The following is a 26,048-nucleotide window of genomic DNA, read 5'->3' as shown; positions in this document are numbered from 1 at the left end:
ATTCCGTCTTTCAATCTTTTGGTTCACGCCCGCAATTAAGAGAAACCTGCATTTTAATTTAAATAAATCCATTAAATATTTAGGTGGCCACAGTGGTGTAGTAGTTAAGACGCTTGACTCGCGCACAGAACATTCCGGGTTTGATTTTCGGTAAGAAGACAAAAACTAGGTGTGATTTTATTCAATTGTATTGTAATTGGGTCTCCTGGCCTGCCGCGGTGCAAAAATTAAATAAACTTATAATATAAAATATATGTTTGAAGCAATTACTTTGTGGTTATCCATTATAATTAAATAAATATTGAAAAACTTTGTTTTTAACCAATTAAATTTTTTTTGTACCGACCGGCATCGGATCATAATTCTGAAACATTTAACTAAATGGATGAATTTTTTAAAAATTGATTTATTTTATCTTAAAATAGTACACGAATAATTTAATTTCCTTATATAAACTTAAATCTAGTTATCTCTTAATTTTACATTAATAAATAAGACATTTTAATAACTTATACAATACATATTACAACAGAGATGAAGATCATTTTAGAGAAGATAATATAGAAGTCTAGGCATCTACACGGCTATTGTGTAAAGTGGCCACTTAAACCAGCCAATGACAGGTCATAAGCCCTGTACTTCTATATTACTTTCTCTAAAATATTCTTCATCTCTGTTATAATATGTTAATGTTAACAGCTCCCCAGGGAGTTGAATCCAGTCCTTGTCTATAAAAATTTGGACAAACTTAAAATATTGTTGTTGTACAATACACTTTTTAAAAACTAATTTATTTGGCATATAAATATTTTATAACTTGGTTATATTAAAAAAAAATCCTTCTATTATTTCTCCTGGTATTTCTTCATATAAATATGCAACTCGTTTTGTTTTTGTTTAGTTTTGTGATTTTGCCTTTTTACGTATGGCATCCACTTGCAGATTTTTTGCAGAAATCTTGTGCTTAACTGAGCGGAGCTTCTCAGACTATCATCGAACACACTCGAACTATTGTGAATTAAGAAAACATTTTTTGTTAACTATTGTGAATAATTTTACGTAATTTCACAGTTACAACTTTCTCACCAATGTGAGTTAATGAATGAATAATTAAGTCACGTTTTTTGGAAAAGGTGTTTTCACAATCGGAGCAGGAGAATATTATTTTGTTGCCAGTATGAGTCAACTTGTGAGTTTTTAAGGTATCTCGACGTGAACATTTATATTGGCAATCAGAGCATGAGAATGGTTTCTTACCACTATGAGTTAACAAGTGTGATTTCAAATTCCTTTTGAAGAAACATTTATATTTGCATTCTGAGCATGATAATGGTTTCTCATTACTATGAGTAATTATGTGTGATTTTAAATTACTTTTTTTTAAACATGTATATGTGCACTCCGAGCACGAGAATGGTTTCACACCAGAATGAGTCAACATATGTGAGTTTAAAATACTTCTTTGGAGACATTTATATTGGCAGACTGAGCATGAGAATGGTTTCTCACCACTATGAGTAAACATGTGATTTTTCAAATTTCTTTTATTAATAGATTTATATTGGCATTCTGAGCATGAGAATGGTTTCTCACTAGTATGAGTCAACATATGTGTTTTCAAGTCACTTGTATTTGTACATTTATATTGACAATCTGAGCAAGAGAATGGTTTTTCACCAGTGTGAATACACATGTGTAATTTCAAACGCGTTTTTTGCGAACATTTATACTGGCACTCTGAGCATGAGAAAGGTTTTTCACCAGTGTGGGTCAACATGTGTGATTTCAAACGCGAGTTTTGTGAACACCTATACTGGCACTCTGAGCATGAGAATGGTTTCTCACCAGTATGAGTGAGCATATGTGATTTTAAATGACCTATCTGTGAACATTTATACTGGCATTTTGAGCACAAGAACAGTTTCTCACCAGTATGAGTTAACATGTGTGCCTTCAAATTACATTTACGTAAAGATTTATACTGGCAGTCTGAGCATGAGAATGGTTTTTCAATAGTTTGAGTCAACTCGTCAGTTTTTAAAAGGTAAAAGTCTTTCGGCCTTGATTGTAAACCTGAAACAACAACAGAAAATATGAAAAAATACGTCGAATGCAAATTTTAAATCAACAAAAGCACATGATCTTAACGACATTGAACCTCAATTATGCCTCAGCGTCATTGAAAATATGGACCATCAGATAGAGGTATGCCACAGAAGCCGTGGCGAGCATTTGGCCGATATTTTGTCTCACACATAATTGTGATAAATCTTTTTATCATAATAAAAAAAATTAAGATAATTATCTGAAAACCGTTTGTTTTATTTACAATTAACATCGTGCGTTATGGTTGGACCACCCTTTAGATAGCAAAACGGTGAGACGGTAAGAACGTTTATTGTCGCAGTCATATAGGTGAGTCATAAGTCATGACCGCGAACCTCTTAAAAACCCACGGCTATTACGTACACAAACTTCTATTGTTGTAATATTTCCGAAACACGTCATGAATAATACAACTCTGCTCAACTCAATTATGTGTAAGCAATTTTATAATAGGATTAAATGTCTTCTGCGTACCATCATCCGTGGTCTACAGACGTAATTTCAGAGCAGATAATATGTAACGAAGTTTTACTTACTTAAGGCAATTTCATTGTTACGAGACGAATCCAAACATTCTTGTTTGATGTCAGGATAATCAATTTCCATCTTAGTGAAAAGGATTATATCACTGGTTACCCTAGGCCGGCCAGAGCTGGTCCCCGGTTCAACCTTTACAGTAGCAACGTCTGGCTCCTCTTTTCTGTGGGAACATGACACCTCATCTTCAGTGTTAAGAATATATTCTTTTACATTGCCAGTCCCCGGTTCAGTCTTAACGGTAGCAACACCTGGCTCCTCGCTCCCGAGGAGACGAAGCGTCCCTTCCCCAGTAAAGACAATATCTCCTTTTACATCACAAGTCCCCAGCTCAGCCTTCACGGAAAGGACACCTGGTTTTACACTTCTGCGGGAACATAGTACCCCTTCTCTAGTATGGAGAATATCTCCTTTTATATCGCCAGTCCCAGGTTCAGTCTTAACGGTAGCAACACTAGGGTCCTCGCTTCTATGGGGATATGGCACCCGTTCCCCAGTATGGAGAATATCTCCTTCTACATCACAAAGTCCCGGTTCAGCCGTAATATTCACTGAAGCTATTTCCATCGTTTTTTTTTCGACTAATACAAAGTAAATAATATTTGTATTATCTGAAAGAAAATATCCTGTAAATTATACAAAATATGTTGAAAATTAAACAATAAATGCCAAAAGACAAAACCAAAGTTTTGATGTGTTTAGAAATTATCTGATTACATAATACCGTCAGGTTTCTGGAACAAGTTGGTAAATAACATTTTACTAGTTATAAGATATTGCATTTCCAAAGTTAAACGCTCACCCCAAATCAATGATTCAATTAAAACCGCAAGATAAATCAGCAATTTTTTTTACCAAGAACTTCAGAACTTTTTCACCATCAGCAAACAAAAAACAATTGATATTTAAATCACACATTTTTGCTCCTATTTTTAAACCTTTCAGTTCAATCATACAAATATTGGTATATACGTTAAACGGTGACACCACATAACCCAGTTTTACTCTTAAGGGAATGTCAAACCAATGGATCATACACATACACACGTTGTGTTATCCTTATACAGAGAAGCATTAGCCCATTTCATTTTGCCATTCACTACATTCCCCGATAAACCTTCCATGATTTATTTTTGTCAACTTTACAAAACGCATTTTGCTGATCGACAATGCGCCGAAAAGCTTTTGGTTTTTTTATTTTTTATTTCTGTCCTGTTTCGTAATAATATATATGAATGAAATAGTGATTGTCATCAATGGAATACTCAACAAAGCCTTTGGTCTCGGGCGATGGTTTGTGGGAATATATTTACTCGTTATACCTATACGAGACCCTAAACTGGCTCCTGGAAGACTGAGTCACCTTCTCAGTTCTCAGTGGAGTAATTCGCATTCAGCGCGTCCACGTCGCGGGGGTGGGCACCTTTCACTTCAGTAGACCGAAGTGTTTTGGTGACTCAGTTTGAGTGAGGACGTAGTATTGCGGGGTAGAACGCGATCCCTTTGCCCAGGGCTATGGCGGAGATGAAGTACATCAGTACGGCGGAACAGGCGGAAGAAGCGCAAATCTTCATCATCCGGACATAATTCGGGCTATGGGCTGTTGGAAGACAGCGGCGTCAGGCAGGGCGTTGTGTTGAGAATGGCAGCGGAGGAACAATAATCAACAGTGGCATCCTAAGCCCCAGTTAGCAATGGGGGTTACTGTCTCGGTGTCAGGTAGCAACCGGCCGTAAAACAGAAACCAAACAACAAATCTCTTAGTCCGACGTGTAGACTGGGGACTAGGAGGGCTGATTCTAAATAAATGGGACATACAGCCAGGAGGAAGAAGAATGGATAAACCAACGAAAAATTGGGCTTAAGTATAGCCTGTGAGCTCGCCAATACATGACAGATGACAGTAAACATAACCATAGAAAAACACAACAGTTCAACATAGAAATACAACGTGAATGCAGCAATGCTTGAAATACATGTCAATAATATTCTATTAATAAATAATATTATTTGGTCATACGGAACTTTACAGCACACATTAGTTAAATTACTACTAGCATTTTATCGGCTGGGAGGTGGAAAAGCCAAAAAAAGTACTAAGAAGAACTATTAGCATAATTTGCATTTTGCCACGGGTCGATTACGATTTTTCATAGGTTTTAAATGTTTTGATCGACAAAATAAGAACGACGCTTTGCTTAATTAAATTAAAGACGTTGCGAAAACAAAAGTGCTCGCTAGGTATTAGTTTGAGCACACAAAATGCGTAATTTATTTAACGTAATAGATTTGCGAGCGATTTTTTGCACGTTTTATTTTCATGGTATAAAGGTTAAATACAAAAACTAAAACGCTAACAACAGTGGTTATCGTAAACTATGAAATAATAATTAATTTCAATATTTTGCGAGTCCATTAAGTATATCTCGTTTAAAATTCGTGCGCTAATGACACGCTTTACTGTGATTGGTGACTATACTGCCAAGCATATTGGCCAACATTACAGTAGTGAATTGGCAAAAATAAAAAGTACCTACCTTATTCTTTTCATTAGTAGACTACCAGTCTTTAAATAAATGTAATTTCATATTTAAACGCATGACAATATTTTTTTGTTGATTGTTACGAGAAATTATTGAAGATTGTTGTATTCATTACAAGAAATTTGTAAAATAAAATTCACATTTTTGAAATTCGTTCTTAGGTGTGATCGGGTGTGGTTGGTCACATTGTTTTCCAAATGTCAGTTTGACCACCACAACACTAGTTAACATTTACAATAGACAAGAAGTTACTGAATTTAATGACCATAAATTGTGCAGAGTACGTTTCAAAGATAATCATTGAATTATAAACTATTTAATTATTTCATTCAAAAGGTTTGATATGAGAACTATTAAAATAGGTTTGGTTGCTGGAGCGCTGTATTTTTAAAAGTTTGTTGTGTATCTGAAAAAAGCTAAAATAATTATGTTTTTGTTGATGATGTCAGCAGACGATTCAAAAAGTGACACGACATTTTTTATGAGAAATTCATGGCGTAGCCGAAATACTGCAATAATTCGAGAATGTTTGTTGAGTGACGTGAGCAGGCGCTACCCAGGGGCGACTTTGTGACGTACGAAATTATTTAAAAAGAAATTCATGGCGTAGCCGAAATATTGTAATAAAAACGAGGATGTTTTTGTTAAGTGACGTTAGCAGGCGCTACCCAGGGGTGACTTTGTGACGTACGAAATTATTTAAAAAGAAATTCATGGCGTAGCCGAAATATTGTAATAAAAACGAGGATATTTTTGTTAAGTGACGTTAGCAGGCGCTACCCAGGGGAGAGTTTGTGACGTGAGAAATTATTTAATAAGAAATTCATGGCGTAGCCGAGATACAAATTTGCGTGGTGTTTCGAAATTTAACAGTGTTGGTAGCTGCCGAGTTTTTTTTTTGTATATCTGTAATTTTCCTATTTTAAAATGAAAATAAAATTATCAGTATTTTTTATTTTTAATCGCTACCCGTTTTTTACATTTGTGTTATTTTTGCATTTTAATTAATATTGTTATTATAAAGCATATTATGATTTATTCTAATTTACTGTACTGTTTTTATTACAATAAATAAAAATGCGTATTTCGCGATGTATTTTTTCCGTAATAGACAATCTATTAAAATAATACTCATCAAATTTCAATTGTCTGTTGCTTTGATTTCCAATCTTCTTTTTTTTCGATGGTTAAAACTCTAGGAAATTCAAAGACAATATTTTTTTTACTGTCATGTATTGGCGAGCTCACACGCTATACATAGCCCAAAAATTGTATAATGAATGTAATCGACCTATGGCAAAATACACTTAATGATAAAAAAAATAGCGGCCGGATACATCTTAACCTACAAGACGTGTCCGGAAAGCCAAATAATATAATTTATTAGTGGTCAAGGAAGAAGAAGACGGTCGATCTATACAAATTCAACTGTCATGGTTGTGTATGGGGTTACCTGTCATCTGTCATATCGAGCGGGGAACCTCTATTTAGGAGTGTTCCTAGTGTTGTAGTGTTAAAATAAAAAATGTATCGTTCTACTTTACATACTGGAATTGTCACTTACTGTTGTTTGTAAAAACATAGTTTAATCGTCAAATTACATTGTAATTTATATCTTTTATATCCTCGGTATGTCTCGTGCGCCGCTTTGTGCTTGACACTTGACAGGAGAACCACAGATAAATACTGCACGTAGATATTGCCGTAGATCAGGATCGTAGAAAAACCAAAGAGTAAAAATTTAAGGCGGGACCTACCTGAGTAATATATAGTTGCATTTAATAGCCATATAATATGAAACCTTTATTTATGATAAGTTTTCGCATTTAATATGTGGTTCTCCCGGTTCTCCTGGGTACGTATTCTGATGGAAAGTTAAAATTTATCTTCAATTTTATCTACAAAGTAAAATTAAGTTTTCAGCATAAAAAATAGAGTACTTATGTCTACATTTTTTTTTCTAAACATGTTCAATTACCGGTTTCCAACGAAGATACTTTCGTACAAATATACACACTGTCGTACATAAATATCGATATTATTTTTACAGTATATACCAGTATGTACCGATGAAGATAGCCGTTCATAATCGCGACTCTGGGGTGCTATCGACTGGTATTCTGAATAACTCTCGCGGCACGAAAAAATAGTTTTTCTCGTGTATTTTGTACGTAAATACACAAAATAATACGGCTGCAAAGGCGTTTATAATACCAGCCCTGTCAAGCATTTAAGCAGCGCGCGCAGCATATCGAGAATTTAAAATATATTGAAATATTTATGATTCGTAGAGCACTTTAATCATTTTCGAACTTCAAACTCTTATAAATATGTTATTTATCTATAGGCAAATTGAAATGAATAAATTTTAAATAAGACAATATGATGTGTGAGCGAGAAAAAAATAAAAACACGATTATTAAAATCAACCTTCTGAGTGGGGTCGCTATAGTACATCATTATTTCACTCGTTTATTTTGGAGACTGTCCAATTAAGAAAAAAATACATACGTTTTTTTAAATCTAATTTCTCTTCACATTCTCTTTGAATTATAAATCAAATATAAAATATTATGGTGATTAAAAAATATGTAATATAATATAAATATCTTAATAAATAAATAAAGAGGACATAATAACCATGTTTTCTCATCCCATTAAATTATCGGTTAATTAATAATGTGTATTGTGTTAACAAATTTGTTCTATAGATGACATTTTTATCGGATCAAAAAAATAAATTATTATTTCCATTATGTTTTTTTGGCACAAATTGATTTTTCTCTTTCTTGCGCACTTAAAAAATTTTTTTGATGTTATTTTGTCAAATTTTATTATTATCATAATATATTATATCCTCTCATACCAGAATTTTTGCTGATTGGGAATTTTTTGTACAAATAAAATGTTATGTAATATGTCGAGTAAAATTATATATTTTATCATAAAGAAATAAATAATCTTTATTCTTAGCTAAATATTAAATACATTCAGCGTTATGGGTTACGGTTTCATAAATTATATTACCGTTGTATCCAACACCCCCTCTCACAATACATTCGTTTTTTCATCTTACAATACATTATCATGATGTATTATAATCGGTAGGAACTTGTCGAAAACGTGAGTGCATGTTTGTGGCTTTATTTTTCAATTTTCGATATTCTCTATGGTTTTATTCGTTAACCCACTGGGGTGACAGTCCCTATTGCGAAGTGTTTTACCCCCCTTGTGTTGGTAGTCATGGAGTTTTACCCCCCTTGTGTTGGTAGTAATGGAATTGGTAGTATCGCATCGCTATTTCGAGTAAGCGCTACGCACTTGCTACGTACGAGCGCTGATGTCGCATCATGACGTCACACAGTTAGAAAAAGCAAATGGCGCATGTGTGAAAAACGGTTTAAATTTAAAACCTGTGTTAATCTTAAATCTACGGCGTGCGTGTCCTGTTTTCGTTATTTTTTCGGTTTGTGTCAGTCTTCTCACCTTTTCTCTTCTATTAAAAGCAAAAAGCGCGTGTGAAAAATGGTTTAAATTTAAAACGTGTGTTAACCTTAAATCTACGGCGTGCGTGTGTCTTCTCACCTTTTCTCTTCTATTTTTCTCGCCTGTGATAATTATAACAATGTCAAAAAAGTGTTGTATGCTTTCTTGCCATGTATCCGGGGACATCGTCAAACTATATCGCTTTGCCAAAATTAGACACATCACATAGTAGAATTCGCTATGCATTTCGCGTATGTCAAAGACATTTTCAGGCAAAGTTCATTGAGGGAAACTGTAGGCTACTTCCTGAAGCAGCACCGGCTTTATTTACTGAAGAACATATAGCCAAGGAAGCAAAAATAAAAATTTTAAATACCACAAAACTGCGCTAATTTTGTCCCTTGCTTTGTTGAAAAACTCTCCCAAGGGTTACATACTCGTGCAGAAAATTTTTGCATCGCCTTCAAGACGAACCTTAAATAGACTATTTGGAGGATTGAGTTTCCGAACAGGAATAAATGCAAACACAAGAGCATTTTTAAAAAATATTAATTAATAATTTCGCTGTCACCATAACTATCTTTTGGTGTGAAAAATGAAGGACTCCAAAGGCTTCTCGATTTTGGAATTGAGAAAAAGCCAGGTTTGTTTTTAAAAAAAAAATTAGTATTGCAAACAAATTATTTAGTTCCATTTGTAATGTCATAATTTTGAGAATATATATTTTTTTCTTATTTCAGATTTGCGGACCATGCCCTGGTTTTTATGATAAGGGAGATTTTTTATGATATTGCTTACTATTTCTGTGAAGGGACAACTCCTGCCATTCAGTTAAATGTATTCGGGAAGTGTACGCTGCTGTTTCAGACACTGGTTTTATTATTAAGGCCAGTATATGTGACCAAGGTGCAACGAATGTTGGAGCACTTAAATATTTAAGAGAAGAAACACGAAGAATGTATTTGATTAATGGGAAAGATTATGGTAATAATTATTTTTAATATTTTATTAATAAAAACCTTTGCATTTATACGTCAATCATGAAATTAATATTAGTTAGAAAACAAGGTTCTGGTATTCAAAATTACCCATCATCAAATGTTAACATAAACTTGCAAAGGTTTGTATTTACACCTAATGATGGGTGATGAATTCTGAATACCCAAGACTTGTGTACTAACTAATATTAAACTCGTATGTGGTGTATAAATACAAAGTGTTTTTTATTTAAAATTAATTCTACAAATTAATTTCTAAAACGGTAGATAGAATTATTTTTATTTCCTTAGTTTATAAATGCAAAATTACATTCAGATTTTCTTTACAAATATTTTAAATAATACTACTTCAGTTTTATATTATGTTTAATGTTTTATTGAAATTTGTTTGCAGATGAAACATTTTTTGAAATATGTAGTCATAAGGTTTTTATAATTTATGACCTCCCCCATTTGATAAAGGGGTTAAAAAATAATTTTCTCAATAAAAATACATCAACGGAGGCTAAAATTTCAAGTTGTAATGATTTAATTTTTGTGTATGAACGGGACGCAAGGATTGGAGATGTGAGGTTATTGAAATCAATACACGATGCACACATTATACCTGATAAAATCCGAAAAATGAAAGTAAGCAACTGAGTGTTCAATGAAAGGACGGTTGCTGCTCTTCGTTTTGCTGCAGAATTTAGTATGTATCTAAATGTGCCGGATGAGATCAAAATATGAATTAAAAATATTTAGTCTTTAATAAATACTTGTTTTTTTCTATTTCAGAGTCATCACCCAAAAAATTAAGTTTGTTAGCCACCAGTGATGTCGTCTTATTCTTCGACAAACTCTCCGACAGTACAAATGGTGCTACCAACTTTTCCAAGGGTAAAATGAGATACATTACTACACCGCAGTCTACACACCATGCATTTTGGATTGATGCTATTAACAAATTGAAGAAAATGAAATTTGAATTCAGGAAGAGAGACGATTGTACCATCTCTAAAAAACTATATTTTGACCATCAAAGGTGTTCAAGGGCTCTGGGCAGACTTGCATCAGGCTGGTAATAAAAAACTAGTTCTGCGACGTCTCAACCAAGATCCATTGGAAAACTTTTTTGGTACAATAAGAATGTACAATGGAAAGAATGTGAATCCAACATGCAGAGACTTTGTCAACACTTTTAAGTCTGCACTTATTAGTAATTTTTTGTCGTCACACTCTCCGACACTTAACTGTGAAGACGATAGAGGGCGCATGATACTAAACCTGAAAGAGTTTTTAAGTTTCTCTCGTGATGGTCCCACATTACTTTCAGAACCTGAGCTCAATAATGAATCTAGGATGTCATTATCTAGTTTGTTAATAGCAGAATGCAATAGCATTACTGTGCATGATGTATCTATTTTACGCTCTCAACAGGAGAGAAGTAAAGTTGGAGCCCATGGATATTCTGCTGGTTGGATTTGTCGTAGATTGTTAAGTGACAATATTTGTGAGGCCTGCAAACAATCCCTTACTCAGTCAGAAGCTTCAATTCATCACAAATATGTATTGTTGAGAGAGAGAACTGGTTATTATTTAAAATAGCATATAATAGCCTTCTGAATTTATTTACAAGGTGGATTGAAATTATTAATGGGTATTTAAATAATCCAAATAATCTTATTCAATCAAATATCCATAAAAACTTGCAGTATATAATAGAGGAAAATTTAAATTTTGAGTGGTTATAAATGTAATAAAAGTAAAATTTGTAAAGCTGATTTTTAAATTACAACTATTCAATTAGACACAGGAAATAAATAAAATATTGTCAGGGAAATATGATTCTATTTAGAATGTAAGTAATTTTAGAAGTAATTTTACTTGATTCGAATCTAAATGTTTTACAAAAATTGGCTGTTGTAAAAAGCAAAAAATATTAATCATTAATTTGTATTTTAAAATCATTAATTTGTATTTAAGTAACTGTTATTTATTTACTCTTGCATATAAATACAGATGGTTTTTATCACATATTTTTAAATAAACAATTCTTATTGACCTATTTATTTATTTATTGTTGCAAAATGAATATGTTATGTATTTGTATAGCTAAAATACAGTATTTCTTTTAAATATGGACCTTTATTGTTCACATCATTATTGCAAATTAAATATGTTATGTCTTTTTTTAGCTAACATACAGTATTTCTTTTAAATATGGACTTCACTTTATTTGTTCAGTACACAAAATATGACATTTTTGCTTTTAATGTGCAATAAGTAGATATTATTTAATAAGTAGCATTAAGCTGTTGCAATTATATTCTGAGATAAGAGCTATTCTAGCATTTTTAAATTTTTCTGTAATCATAACTTCCAGAAAGAAATTTTGATGTGAAAAGGGGCTAATTATTTCGAAAGTTTTTGTATTATATAAAGTTGATGTATTCTGAACTGGGAGTATGTGCACATTCCGTTATACTAGGATCCCTATTGATTTTCTGATCCCACTTGGAGCAAGATCCCACGGTATTGGTTGATATAGATTTTTATCCACATCTGTCAACAGTCATATATCTTTTAACAAGATATTATTATGGTATCAATAAAATAAATAGTCCAGAGATCGATTCTCAAAGTGTATTCCTTGTTCATTGATAGGAATAAGTCTAGTGTTCTCCTTAAAAATATTGTTTTTGTTGGTTACAATATTTTTGCGATTATGTCTCGATAATACAATACACTAAATACAAAATATAACAACCGTTTACAAGTGAACAATACAACACTGTTCTTTCCCAGGATCCAAGTGGAATTATTGTATTGTCCCAGAATATTGTCTTTTGTGGTTGATGCTGTTTATTAGACAATATTTTCATATCTTTTATATTGTACTCCTGTAAATGGAACTTTAAGCTATGCATTAAAACATGCAGGATCCCGCTAATACGAGGATTTCACTGGATTGAATTTTTTTCATTCTGCAAAAACCTAGATTGAAAATCAGCTGCAGGGTTGGAAGCCCTAATCTGAACCACGACACATTATTTTTCTTTTATGCGTTTTAAAGTTGTATCAAATTTAATTTAAATGTAATGTTTTATTCTGAATAAAGACTAAAATATATACATTAAAACTATAAACATGTTATATAAGTATATATATATAGAATTCAAATAAGTTTAGCTCTTCAGAAAGTATTGTATTCCAATGTTATCTTTTTTTGTTGCATAAATCTGTATTATATCAACTTAAATATATCCATATATGTATTGAAGCGTTCAATTGGCATGTTTTTCTTTCCAGAACTTAAAATAAAAATTGTCATGTTTAAGTATGTGTTCCATGTTGGCGTTTTTTTATTCAACTTAACACTGAATCAAAGTTAACAACGTAAACTAAATTATTAAAAAAATCATGTTCCATATAAAGTGTCTTTTTTTTCATCTCCTCTGTCTTCAAAGCCTCTTTACCATTAATGATCAGTGTTAGGGCAAGTTTGCTTTATAAAAGTTTGTTGTTAAATGTGGTGAATTCACTTTTAAATCACAAAAAAGGAAACTAAGATTTTTTATTAAATTTTATGGGTTGGCAATCAATTCCCAAAACTCATTATTTTCGAAATGCAGAATCATTAATGATAGAGAAGCTTTAATTCCTTCATAATATAAACTTGTAGTTTGATCAGTAGTAATAATTAAAAATCCGTGGTAAAAGTAACAATTTGGAAAAAAAGTGAATACTTCTGATTTTTAACTATTACTCATGATCAAGCTATGAGCTGTAAAAACTTTTAGGGAAAGTTTTGAATTTCCCGCGGATTTTTTTTTCGATGGATATAAGCGCCAACGTGAAATAGCGCAAATACAAAATTTGACCAATAGGAATGTGTTATTATACCTAAACGTCAATTAGTTGTTACGGCGCCGTAGTACTAAGTGGCAGATCTGAACTAGTAATAGTTCTACATTATCTCTGCGTTAACCGCGAGGCGCGAAACTCCTTTTCGGCTGTCATTTCTTGTTTTCCTTATTTAACTAATTTTTGCGTATTGGTTTTACTCTAATTTGCGTTTATAAACAATTTTAAAAAAAGATTATCGAGAAGATTGACTTATAGAATAATCAAATTTATTTTGTTTGGTCTTCCGGTGTCAATTACACACATTCTACCAACTTAATTGAACTCAACATGTATGAAAACAGTGGAGATCATCAAATAAAACTCGCTCGGAAATACTTGAAAATGAAGATAATGGAGGACGACATCACGTTTCGCGGACACGAACAGCAGAAGGCTCATGTTTTGGACCTTTTGAGGAGGACTGTGGAGGATGGAGAGTCTAATTCTGCGCTCATTATCGGCCCAAGAGGGTCCGGAAAGACGACGGTTAGAACTCATAACAAATTTATTTATTTAATGCACAAAATATACAATTTTATCATAGAGCACAGTTATAATTTTTTATGTCCCGACTTGTTGGAAAATTTCGTTCTATATATAAATCAAAAACATTTATAAACACATTAAACAATATACAAAATAATCACAACAATATTCAAAATAATAATAGAAAAATATAAATAGTAAAAATTTATACATGTCCAAAAATGGAATGCAGAAAAGTTATATAATAACACATGGCAATATGTTATTGATAATTTATAGTAATTTTAATTTAATAAACATAATAATAAAGTTAAAATATATATTTACAAATAATTATGCAACACTATTCAGTTTATTCAAAGATGATACACATATATACGTATCAACAATATTTTGAGTTTGTCCAAATTTTTGTAGACAAGGACTGGATTCAACTCCCTGGGGAGCTGTTTATATTAATATATCACAACAGAGATGAAGAACATTTAAGAGAAGGTAATATAGAAGTCTAGGCATCTACAGGGCTTATGACCTGTCAATGGCTGGTTTAAGTGGCCACTTTACACACTGTGTAACATTCACCATTCTGCCTATATTTGAACATCTATATTCCTTCAATTCTTCCATCTGTTGATGTTTGTGAAGTTAAAGAGCTGAAACCTTTATTTATTTTAGCCTAGTATGTAGGTGAAATAATTCAATTAGATGAATCTCACCAGCATAATTTTTTTTTGGTGGGACTTTTTCAGTGTACAATACAAAATTTAAAAATAAAGATTACACAAACATCACTCTGTCAGATTTAAAATTTACACTAAAAATGCATTATGTAACTTAGTAGACATTATAATAATAAATATGTACATCTCCCTTCCCCTCCTTATCCTCTCTTCAAGCATTCTTGTCCTAATCCCGCCCAATTTACAGTAACTTAATGTTCTTAAAATAAATATAAAAAAATTCTTTGATTATTGAAAAATATTTACGAGTACATGAAAATAACATTTTTTATATGTATAAATTTATATGTATTTATTTAATATGTAATATATTTTCTTTACTAACTTTGTATACTTTGTGGAAATCTGTTATTAGTTCTGAGTTTATACACTATATATGTTTGTTTACTATAAATATGTATGTAGAACTGTTGATTTCCAAAATAAAATAAATAAATGTTCTATATACAGTAGTTGGTATCTATAATAATCTATACATACGCAGATATTTTATTTATTTTATAAATTTATTGCATAAAATTAGTATACATATTTAATAACAGGGGATCTATATAAAACTAATGAATAGAAAATGAAAACGGAGTGTTCTCTGTTTAGGATAGTCTGCATCTAACATGGCTCAGCCTGTTCTAAGATAGAGATTTTTTTCTTTTAGAGCATAAATAGTTTTATACTAATATAACAATAATAATAAAACATGATATGTCAATGATAAATATATAATAATTTAACTACTGCTGTTTTGATTTAATAAACAAAAGGTTTTTTTTTTTGATTCCTTTTTTCATTTTTATATTTTATTTCAGCTAGTGAATTCAGTTCTTCATACCTTGAAGCGAAGGCCCGGCTTCCACGAAGATTCCATTGTCGTGAAACTCAATGGATTACTCCACACAGATGACAAACTTGCATTTAAAGCCATCACATCACAGGTAGATCAATGCTTTATTAATGTCTCCTAACCAAGTATAGTTTCTGTTAAAAAAAAAATTTCACTTATTTATTTACGGACTTCAGTCCACTTAACGACGGTAAATACATTTCTTTAGAATATAAATATGCAGGTACAGTGAGGAACTTCAGTCCTACGGGAAATTGTATACCAAAAACGTGTTCTTAAGTGTGGTAAAAATTGAACATGAAATTTTAACAATATTTTGAGATTGTCCAAATGTTTGTAGACAAATGACTGGATTTCACCCTCCAGGGAGTCATTCAGATCAACAAATTACAACAGAGATGGAGAACGATTTACAAAGTCTAGGCATTTACAGAGCTTATGACCTGTCGTTGGTTGATCAAATGAATCTCTTCACAAAAATAAAGGTTTCAGCTCTTTAACTGCACTAAAATCAACAGATGGAAACATTTATGAAATATGGATGTTCAAACATAGGCAAAATTGTGAATGTTACACAGTGTGTAAAGCGGGCACTTAAACCAGCCAACGACAAGTCATAAGCCTTCTCTAAAATGTTCTCCATCTCTGTTATAATTTGTTTATTAAATTGTGAGGCAAAGTTTCTTGAAAATGTACGAAAAAATATTTAAAAATATTTTAACAAAAATAAACTACTTTGAACGACGGCACTAGTTCATATGAATCAACCAATGATAAGAGAGTTGTGAAAGATTTCCGATTTACTTATATTTACCAATGAAAAGTAACACCACTGGTTGCGGAAAAGGATATGATGATGATGATTTTCTATAAGTACACATGTGTACAACTTTTTTTGTACAAAAAATATATTTATAAATAAAATAAAAAAACTGTTAAATGTAATATAATTCTATCTATTTTGTATAATTCTCTAATTGAATATATCACCTCCCCTCCCCTATAAATATATAAAACTAGATTGTAATAGAAAAACAAAATTATTATCATTTTATGTAACCATATTAATTAATTAAAAAACAAACTGTATTAAACCATCTGAAATTATAATGTTGCTTTTTTGACTTGTAATTAATCTAATGATTTGACATAATGTAGGCGACTTCCTAATATTATTGTTGCAATTTTTCACTTTATTAGTTCTAGAATATGCTTCTTTTTAAATTTACAAAATCCAATTCATTCTATCAAAGTAAGTTCTTAGAGGCAGTTGTGTTTGTGAAACTTTTTTTTTAGCTAAATTTACTGGATTTATTTAACAATAATATTAAACAATACAATAAATGTGTAATGATGGAAGTTTCTGGATTTATTCTATGCATTCAAATGCATCTTTTCTGTGAGTAATTAAAGGTTTTATTCTTTGTTTTTTGCATTAATTTATCATAAAAAAATATTTGCTTGTTATTAAAAAAACGTGTAATTTTTTCACAAAAATCATTCTTTTCTTTTTTCTCTTTTGACAAACTTTTAATTTGTGAAGATTGGCGTTGCGCAACATGCCTCGTGTCCGTGTGTATTTAAAGAATTTATCATTGTACTATAATAAGCATTTTTAGTACAATATTTAATCCTTTTTAAATAATTGAATACAGTTTTTCAAAACTAGACATTCGCTTGAATCATAATTTTTCAGAAGTGAGTTTTTCGTGATTCGCGTCAAATCGTATGAACAATCGTCGTTTTAAAAAATTACTCATTACAACTAAGCTTGAAGGTAATCTTATTTATACGTATTTTATAATTTTTTAAAATTTATTTATTCATATTTTTCTCTTACAAACTACAATTAATAATAAAAATAATGTGACCTCACTGGGGTTACCCGTGCCGAGGACACTTAACAATATACTTTTTTGAAATGTTTTTACATTTGAGAATAAACAAAGAAGACTAACTTAATAAACAGAGATAAATAACAAAATATTCAGACAGTTTTAAAAACAACGTATTTATGTACATCTATATTATTTATAATACAAAACACAGAATGAAAATAACAAAAACCTAACATAAGCTATACACTTGTGGAGCAGTTGATTCAATATTGGTTTGGGCGAATGAGACAATCCATTTTACTTTACCTAGCTCCACTATCCTTTTTTTATAGCCTTTTTAAACATTTTCTCGTTACTAATTGTTTTAATAGATAGTGGAAGTAGGTTATAGATTTTTATTGAATAATACTCAAAATCCCTTTGTCCGAAAGTGGTGTTAGTTTGTATTTGTTTAAGTTGTCTTTGCGTTGAGGATCTAGATCTTATATTTCATTAGCACGCAATTAAATTATTGAAATTAGAAATTGATTTAAATATCATGACAATTTTTTTTTACCGGTTTTTAGCGTTTTTTTATGAGTTTTTTTTCAGGTAATCGGTGCGCCTCGATACTGGCTTAATTTTTTTTTTTTAAAACCAAATTGCCATCATGTTTTGAAAAAACGATCCTCAATTATAAATATTTGGTATTAATAAGAAATAAAAACATTTTAAATCACACAAAACTTTGTTGTTTTTTTCAGGTTAATAATCATTTGAAAATAGTTAAACATTTACAATAGTTAAGTTCAGATACTTTTTTGTGGAATTATGTAATCATATAGGTGCGAAGGTTTTCACGGTCACTGTTATCAATATGTTTCTTTTTTGGGTGATACCGTGTGTGTTGGATTTGTTTCAACGTTTCGACTACCATTGCATGTGGTGTAATTCCCTGACGGCCTCATAGTATAGTGGTCAGCGCATTTACCTACCATGCAAAAGGTCTCGGGTTCGATTCCCGACATGGTTGATTTAAAATATTTATTTAAAAAGGTGTTTTTACACCAGAATGTGTCATAGTCCCTGGACTGGTATTTGAAGCGTAAGACTGATGATCTTACCTTCATGTAGCAAAAATGATCAAGATACACTGCGATTGCAGTGCTCTATGCACCATTAGGTGCGGAAAAGGAATGGTGATGAATTCACTTGGCTTCTATGGTAATACCGCCACTGCTTGTTAGGTCGAAAGCAAACCTTTGCGAGTACCTGACTACAGCTTAGTTTATGCTTTGTTTCACCAGATGTCCCTGGAGAACGCCGTCGGAGACCGCGTCTTCGGATCCTTTTCGGAAAACCTGGCCTTCCTCCTCTCCTGCCTGAAGTCAGGCCAGGACAAGCACTGCAAGAGCGTGCTTTTTCTCCTGGATGAGTTCGACATGTTCTGCCACACCCACGGCTCCCAGACATTGCTCTATAACCTCTTCGACATAGCGCAGAGTAGGCAGGCGCCTATATGTGTCTTGGGTAAGATAATTTATTTATTTATTTTCAGAACTCCAATAAATCTTTCTTTCGCCTCGCGGTCTAATGGTCAGCGCATTTGCCTACCACGCGATAGGTCTCAGGTTTGATTCCTGACAAGATTGACACGAAATATTGATTTAAAATTCTGTTTTTACACTTTGAAATTTCTCTGTCGGGACTGATCATCTTACCTTCATTTAACAAAAAAATAGTCAAGATACACTGCAGTTGGTGTATAATAAGTTGGATACCATCACTAATAAGGCGATGAAATGTCTTGGATATTTGCAGCAAACTGTAAAGGGTTTTAATTCCATCACTACCCTCAAAGTGCTATTAACTGCCTTAGTTAGAAGTAATTTAGAATTTATTTCAACAATTTGGTCACCTTATTACAATGTTCATATTTTAAAGTTAGAAAGAGTACAACGTAAATTCCTTAGATTCATCAATTTCAAACTTAATATACCCACTGAAAATATTGATTACGATCATTTATTATGTTACACTAAATATACTCGTATCAACTCTTTGTAAAAGAAGAATTATAAATGCTTTATTAAATTTATATAAAATAGCAAATGGCGTATTGGACGTCCCGGAATTAACTAGTGTTATCAGCTTAAAAGTACCTGTTCGAAATACTCGGCAGCTAACATTATTTTTTTAATCTCCTGGCAGTCACAATTATGATTACAATTCACCAATACGTAGACTACACTGGCCAGCGGCCAGGTAACGAGTATGGTGAAGTTGATATATTTCGTCTGTATTTATATAAATATAGGTTAAGTATTCAAAAGGTTATAAATTAATTTGTATAAAATTTCTTAATATTGTTCTTTATTTACTTTTTTTTATGTGTGTATGTTTTCATATGTAAATTTATTAAATATTTTTCTATGAACCCATATACCTTTGTTGGTACATTTCCTTATTTTTACTTATTATTGTATCTTTTAGTTTTTCTTATGTTATCTTTAATTTTAACTAAATTTACATAATTATGTTTCACTGCTGCACTTGAATGTAATTTCTAATATATGTAAAAGCCCGTAGGGCATGTAAATTAATAAATAAATAAATACAGTGCCCTAAGCACTATTAGGTGGGTGGTTTCCAAATGTTTGTACATAATGCTGGATTTCACTCCCTGATAGAGATGAGCGTTTCGGTTATTTAAAAGAAGTAGCAATAACTGTTACCATTTCATAAATTAAATTTAAAAAACAGTTTTGAACAGTGATGGCAAAAATCTGGCACATGCAATTACTGGAACAGTTTCATAAATTAAACCGTTACTTATAATTAAAAAACTAGGCAGGATATTATTATTATTAGTAATTTTAAGTGAGCAGCTTAAAGCTGATATGCTTAAATCTATTGAAACGAAAGTTAGCTGTTGGCGCAGTTTATCTTTTCCCAAACAAATCTAGTCCATTTTTGAACCCATTGAGACTACACATTGAGAGCAGCTCCTGTGGCAGCTTATTCCAACCATCAACAACCCTATCGCTCAGGAAATGCTTCCGTGGATTTAGATTGAATCTCTTTTCTCCAGCCTGAGACTGGCCTCGAAGACGAGCATCTTGTTTATGTGAAACTGTTTATAAAATAACAGTTTAGAGCGGCCATAAGCAAACAGCTAGCCATCCTAGGGGAGGAGGGGTTTGGGAAGCCACGGATTTTGCCCACCCTGTTCTAAACTGTTATTTTAGAAGCAGATTCACATAATAATAAATGTTACTTTTTTTTTAACCACATCTATTCCCCAGGAAGTTCTAAGATTGTAATTTGTTGCAATGAGGAATTCCAGCCCAACCCGGAATTAAATTTTAAAAATGTTTTCGTGTACATGTGAATATTTAAAAATTTTGGAGTAGGATTAAATATCTCAAAAACGCACGCAAAAATAAATAAAAAATGTTAAAAATAGTATTCATTTTAAAATCGTAAATAATGACGTCACTCCTTAATCTACGTGTAGTATTTCCGGTTTCCGCTTTAAAGCCCTTGCAACGTTTTGACCACAGAAAAAAAGAGTATAATTTGTATAATTTGACATTTCAACCAGAGATTGTCAACTTTCTAGGTTTTTCTAAATCGAAACGTTCGTAAAAACAACCATAACATAAAAATGAGCAAATTACTATCAACTAAATGAAGTAATCAAAGCAATATTCCATAGATTCTTGTTAGTTTTGTTATTGGCTGGAGAAATACAACTTACCGCGGTCAGTGAAAGTAAGAACGCCGACCGTTTCATGACGTCACTACTGAAAAGTGACACACTGATTACAGTCATTTGGCGCGGTATTTGATAAATGTAGCTTTAAAAAATCATATCTTTGTAAATAACGCAGAAAAAAAAAAAAAAAGTTTTTGCTTAGTTAAATAGTACGCTAATAGAAAAAAAAAATTAGAAAACAGTGGAATTCCTCATTGTGAAAGAAAACTCGGAAATGTCATAGACAATTTATTTTTTTTCCAGGTATAACTTGTCGCCTAGATGTAATAGAACTATTAGAAAAACGAGTAAAAAGCCGATTTTCGCATCGTCAGATATTCATTTTCCCGAACAGTTCAGCCGGCGACAATAAAGGAAACCCATTTGAGATACGAATGGCGCTCTTCAAGGAACTTCTCAGTCTCCCCTGCGAAATATCTAAACCCGGGTCCCTAAAAACAACTCGCAATAGTGTTGACAGTGACAGCGTATCGAGCGAATGCGATGGCCATAAAAATTCTAATACAAATAGAAGGAAAACAAAAGAAGCCGATTCTACTCCGATGAAAAACAAACGAAAATCGATGACGCGGAAATTAAGTTTAAAAAAAAACTACGATTCTGACTCGGATGTACCAGAAAAGGCTGATGAAGTCTCATTGAATGAATTTGAATTGGATTTTAGTGTTTTGTCAAAGTGTCGCACTAGTTGGAAGGAGTTTCAGAATCTGGATCCGATCTTCGTGTCTTTTTGGAACGAAAATGTGAAAAGTATCTGCGACGATAACAGCGTTCGTAGCGCCGTGGAAAGAATGTACGATTTGGACGTGAACGAACAAACATTCAGAAATGTATTGGTAAGTTATTTTATTTCATTAAATTACTAGCCTTTATCCTCGGCTTCGCTCACGTGCTTTTAGGGAGAAATTAGTTGGGTAAATAATTTGTTTTTTGTCGTTTATCAATAGGAATTTTCCCGAGAAAATAGCTTGTATCGATTGCCTGTCTTCTAACTATCGCTATGAAAAAAATATGACGGTCCGTTAGTCTATGGTGATGCAGCATCATTATTTTGTTCACAAATCGAAAATCTTACTGCAAAACTAAAAGCAAACCAAACTAACCATAGATAAAGTATCTTATTTTACTTCTTACCTCTTTGGCTATCTCTATGCAAAAAAAATTGTCAATTGGTCTCTCCGTTGAGACGTGAACACAAACAAACAAGCACAAATAAATAAATTAAATCGGGTTGTGGTCCTGTGGCTAGTGTCTCGGACTCACGGACCAATGGTGTGGTTCGAATCCCATTCTACTCCAACTTTATTTCCATTTTCTAATAGTGAGTTATTTACAACTCGTTGAAAATGGCCTTAAAAATGTAATATTTTGGTAAATCATAAGAACGCAAATATTTCTTTTTTTTTAAAAAAAAAACTTTTTCGTATTTATAATATTAGTATGGATTGATGAAAACGGTGTCTGGAACTCTTTTTTTAAATAGAAATAATTCTTATGAGTTATTCAAATATTTAATTTTTGCCGGCCATTTTTAACGAGTTGTAAATAACTCACTTGCCAAATTATTGTTAACCGCGACGTAGAAAATATTTGTGTAAAATGTAAATTCAGTGTTTCTTTTATTAATTTTATTGTATTTAATTTTAGCTGAAATAAATATTTATTTATTCATTCAAAATTACACTTGTTTAAATATTAATGAACCTGTTAAGGCTTTTTAGGCTGTGCCCGTGTTAAACCATAATAATTAACAAAAAAAATACATAGTAAAATTAATTACATGAAATATTATAATGACATCCGATGCAATAGAATAACAATCCAGAAAAACAAGGTATAAGTAAAAAATAATAAAATTCCAAAGAATACAATGTAAAAAAGATAGTCTGACGGCGATAGGGTATGTTAGTTCATTAGCTTGTTAGTAAGTAGTAAACCGGAAGAAACGGTTCTGGTTCTCCCGATCAGACTTGTTTCTACACTGCTTTCGAATGCTTATATGTATGTTTTTTTTTTCTAGTTTCAGTTAATATGCAAGCTGTCCGCCAGCCATCCCCAGCTGGAGGTGCCAGACGTGGTAAATGCTTTCCAGTCTGCCGTGAGCCAGGATGACAAGGTCCTCGTTTTGCTGTCGTTGTCCATCCTGGAGCTGTCCCTCGTCATCGCCATGAACCACCAGGCTCAGATATTCGACAACCAGCCCATGACCTTTGAAATGGTGCTGAATCGGTAAGCTCTAAAACCATCTTTGCTAACCCTTTGAACTAACACGCACTGCTTGCTCGATTGAGGAACTTCATCCTACGGTAAATTGGATACAAAAAATTACGCCGCTTAATCCAGACGATGACATGTTATAAGCCCTGTAAATGCCTAGACTTCCATATTCTCTTCTCTAAAATGTTCTCCATCTCTCTTTATCCTTTATTAGTTGTTTACCTGCCTGAATTCTTGGATTGCGGCACCATTTTTACGGCATATTCTGGGCTTTTTTGACACATCAAATTTTTAAACGTAGAACCGGGGTGATAACCTCAATGAGGAATTCCGGCCCAACCCGGAATTAAATTTTAAAAATGTTTTCGTGTACACGTGAATATTAAAAAATTTTGGAGTAGGATGAAATATCTCAAAAACGCACGCAAAAATAAATAAAAAATGTTAAAAATAGTATTCATTTTAAAATCGTAAATAATGACGTCACTCCTTATATCTACGTTTAGTATTTCCGGTTTCTGCTTTAAAGCCCCCGCACCTTGTAAGGAACGTTTTGACCATAGAAAAAAAAAAAGAGTATAATTTGTGATTGGTGATTTGGCGGCGGACGATCTACGACCTGAAATCCAGCAAATAACACTTTATTGACATTTCAACCAGAGATTATGTCGACTTTCTAGGTTTTTCTAAATCGAAACGTTCGTAAAAACAACCATAATATAGAAATGAGCAAATTGCGATCAACTAAATGAAGTAATCAAAGCAGTATTCCATAGATTCTTGTCAGTTTTGTTATTGGCTGGAGAAATACAACTCACCGCGGTCAGTGAAAGTAAGAACGCCAACCGTTTCATGACGTCACTACTGAAAAATGACACACTGATTACAGTCATTTGGCGCGGTATTTGATAAATGTAACTTTAAAAAATCATATCTTTGTAAATAACGCACAAAAAAATATTTTTGCTTAGTTAAATAGAACGCTAATAGAAAAAAAAAATTTGAAAACAGTTGAATTCCTCATTGGGGGAAAATTTGTCTGATCATTTATGAAGAATAATGGGACCTGAACATTTTGGCTGAACAAGTGGGAAAACAAGATTGAAGAACTTAAAAACGAGGTTTTACTGTATTTAAAAAATACCGTTGACTAGTATGTTTAAAAACAACCCCTAAAACTGAATTACTTTGATTTATTTCTAGGTACACCAAGTTTGTAAACTGCCACTCCTCGTCGCAGATCGTCCCCCGGGCCGTAGTGCTCAAGGCCCTGGGCCACCTGGCCGCCATGGAGCTCGTCCTCCCGGGCCGGGGAGAGGCCCAGCGTCTCTACCGGGCTCTCCTGACTCCGGCCCAGCTGGCCGAGGCCGTGCGCCGCTACCGGGCCCTGCCCACAGACATAGCCCAGTGGGCCGCCAGCGAACTATAAACGAGAAACAGTGTTAGCACAATACCCCTTATGTCTGTGAATGGGCGAATTCTTCTAATGTTAACATATTACAACAGAGATGAAGAACATTTAAGAGAAAGTAATATGGAAGTCTAGGCATCTACAGGGCTTATGACCTGTCAAAGGCTGGTTTAAGTGGCCACTTTACACATTGTGTAACATTCACCATTCTGCCCATATTTGAACATCTATATTCCTTCAATACTTTCATCTGTTGATGTTAAAGAGCTAAAACCTTTATTTATGCGGGTGAGATTCGTCTAACCTACATACTAGGCAACGCCTGAAAATTTGTTTTCAATTTCTATACTTCTTCATGGACCAGGTGGATTTATCAACAATAGTTTGCGTTTGTCTAATTTTTTTTAGACAAGGACTGGATTCAACTCCCTGGGGAGCTGTTTATATCAACATATTACAACAGTGATGAAGAACATTTAAGAGAAGGTCTTCCAGAAGGAATCCAGTCGTTGTCTACAAAAATTTGGACAAACTCAAAATATTGTCTTCTAATGTTTCCTACACGTGTAAGAGTTCATACGTTCTTAGACTATGTTCGAAGTGGAGCTGGGTCTTCAACCTTTTTGAAGTCAAGGGCCGAGAATACTTTGGTTTTTGTTCAACAGGCCGAAATACTGGGGAATTATATCACTCTATCACTTTTAGAATAATAATATATAAGATAATGGAATATTAATACGTATCACAACAGAGATGAAGAACATTTCAGAGAAGGTAATATGGAAGTCTAGGCATCTACAGGTTCAGTGAATAGTACGTCATTATTTTCCATAAGCGCTGCTTCCTCATTTTGTCTAATCAAAAGTTGCTCGGCTGATTCTTGCGACAAAGAGTCATCGGGAAAGAAATGTCGAAGAAGCTCGGCAGCCAACTCCTGCGCTGAGTCGTCTGTTTATTTTGGAACTCAAGAGTTTCTGGGGGGCGATATTGCGTTGATTTGAGAATTCTTTGCACTGTTGACCACGCCGTTTCTTTCGATTGTGCTGAACAGAAGTTTTTCCAGCTTTAGGTTTTGGTTGTCGCGATCAAATTTTTATATTCTTGTCTTAACTCCAGATAGTCTGGTAATGTGACATTTACTCTCCGGCCAGCGGCTGACTTTACAAGTTTTCGTTTAGCTATAATTACATCTTTTTTCAA

The 26,048-nt window shown here is 32.8% G+C and overlaps 1 protein-coding gene and 2 long non-coding RNA genes across 5 annotated transcripts; 2 read left to right on the top strand and 1 right to left on the bottom strand.

Moving 5' to 3' along the window:
• Positions 1-1,538: 1,538 nt before the first annotated feature.
• Positions 1,539-6,876, bottom strand: LOC148271184 (uncharacterized). 2 transcript variants are annotated; one of them, XR_015825174.1, is made up of 3 exons: positions 6,751-6,876; positions 2,643-3,254; positions 1,539-2,073 (listed from the first exon to the last, which is right to left on the bottom strand). It is a non-coding gene; the product is annotated as an uncharacterized LOC148271184 (long non-coding RNA). The 2 variants fall into 2 exon arrangements; XR_015825173.1 differs by having other exon boundaries at positions 2,643-3,269; positions 6,751-6,863.
• Positions 6,877-8,389: 1,513 nt separating this feature from the next.
• LOC148271183 (uncharacterized) lies at positions 8,390-13,616 on the top strand. 2 transcript variants are annotated; one of them, XR_015825181.1, is made up of 4 exons: positions 8,390-9,315; positions 9,413-9,656; positions 10,065-10,361; positions 10,448-13,616. It is a non-coding gene; the product is annotated as an uncharacterized LOC148271183 (long non-coding RNA). The 2 variants fall into 2 exon arrangements; XR_015825182.1 differs by lacking the exon at positions 10,065-10,361 and having other exon boundaries at positions 8,392-9,315.
• Positions 13,617-13,643: 27 nt separating this feature from the next.
• On the top strand, positions 13,644-25,114 carry Orc4 (origin recognition complex subunit 4). Its single transcript, XM_088241725.1, has 6 exons — positions 13,644-14,044; positions 15,591-15,716; positions 18,750-18,972; positions 21,464-22,056; positions 23,241-23,449; positions 24,641-25,114. Exons 1-6 carry the CDS (start codon positions 13,847-13,849, stop codon positions 24,864-24,866), a joined length of 1,575 nt encoding a protein of 524 aa, XP_088097851.1. The 5' UTR covers positions 13,644-13,846; the 3' UTR covers positions 24,867-25,114.
• The last annotated feature ends 934 nt before the right edge of the window (positions 25,115-26,048 follow it).

The sequence above is a fragment of the Micrasema longulum genome, unplaced genomic scaffold (genome assembly GCF_059751315.1).
Source record: "Micrasema longulum isolate JH-2025_06_02 unplaced genomic scaffold, ASM5975131v1 h1tg003036l, whole genome shotgun sequence".
In the NCBI taxonomy this organism is placed as follows: domain Eukaryota; kingdom Metazoa; phylum Arthropoda; class Insecta; order Trichoptera; family Brachycentridae; genus Micrasema; species Micrasema longulum.
This window is presented reverse-complemented; position numbering and strand designations above follow the sequence as displayed.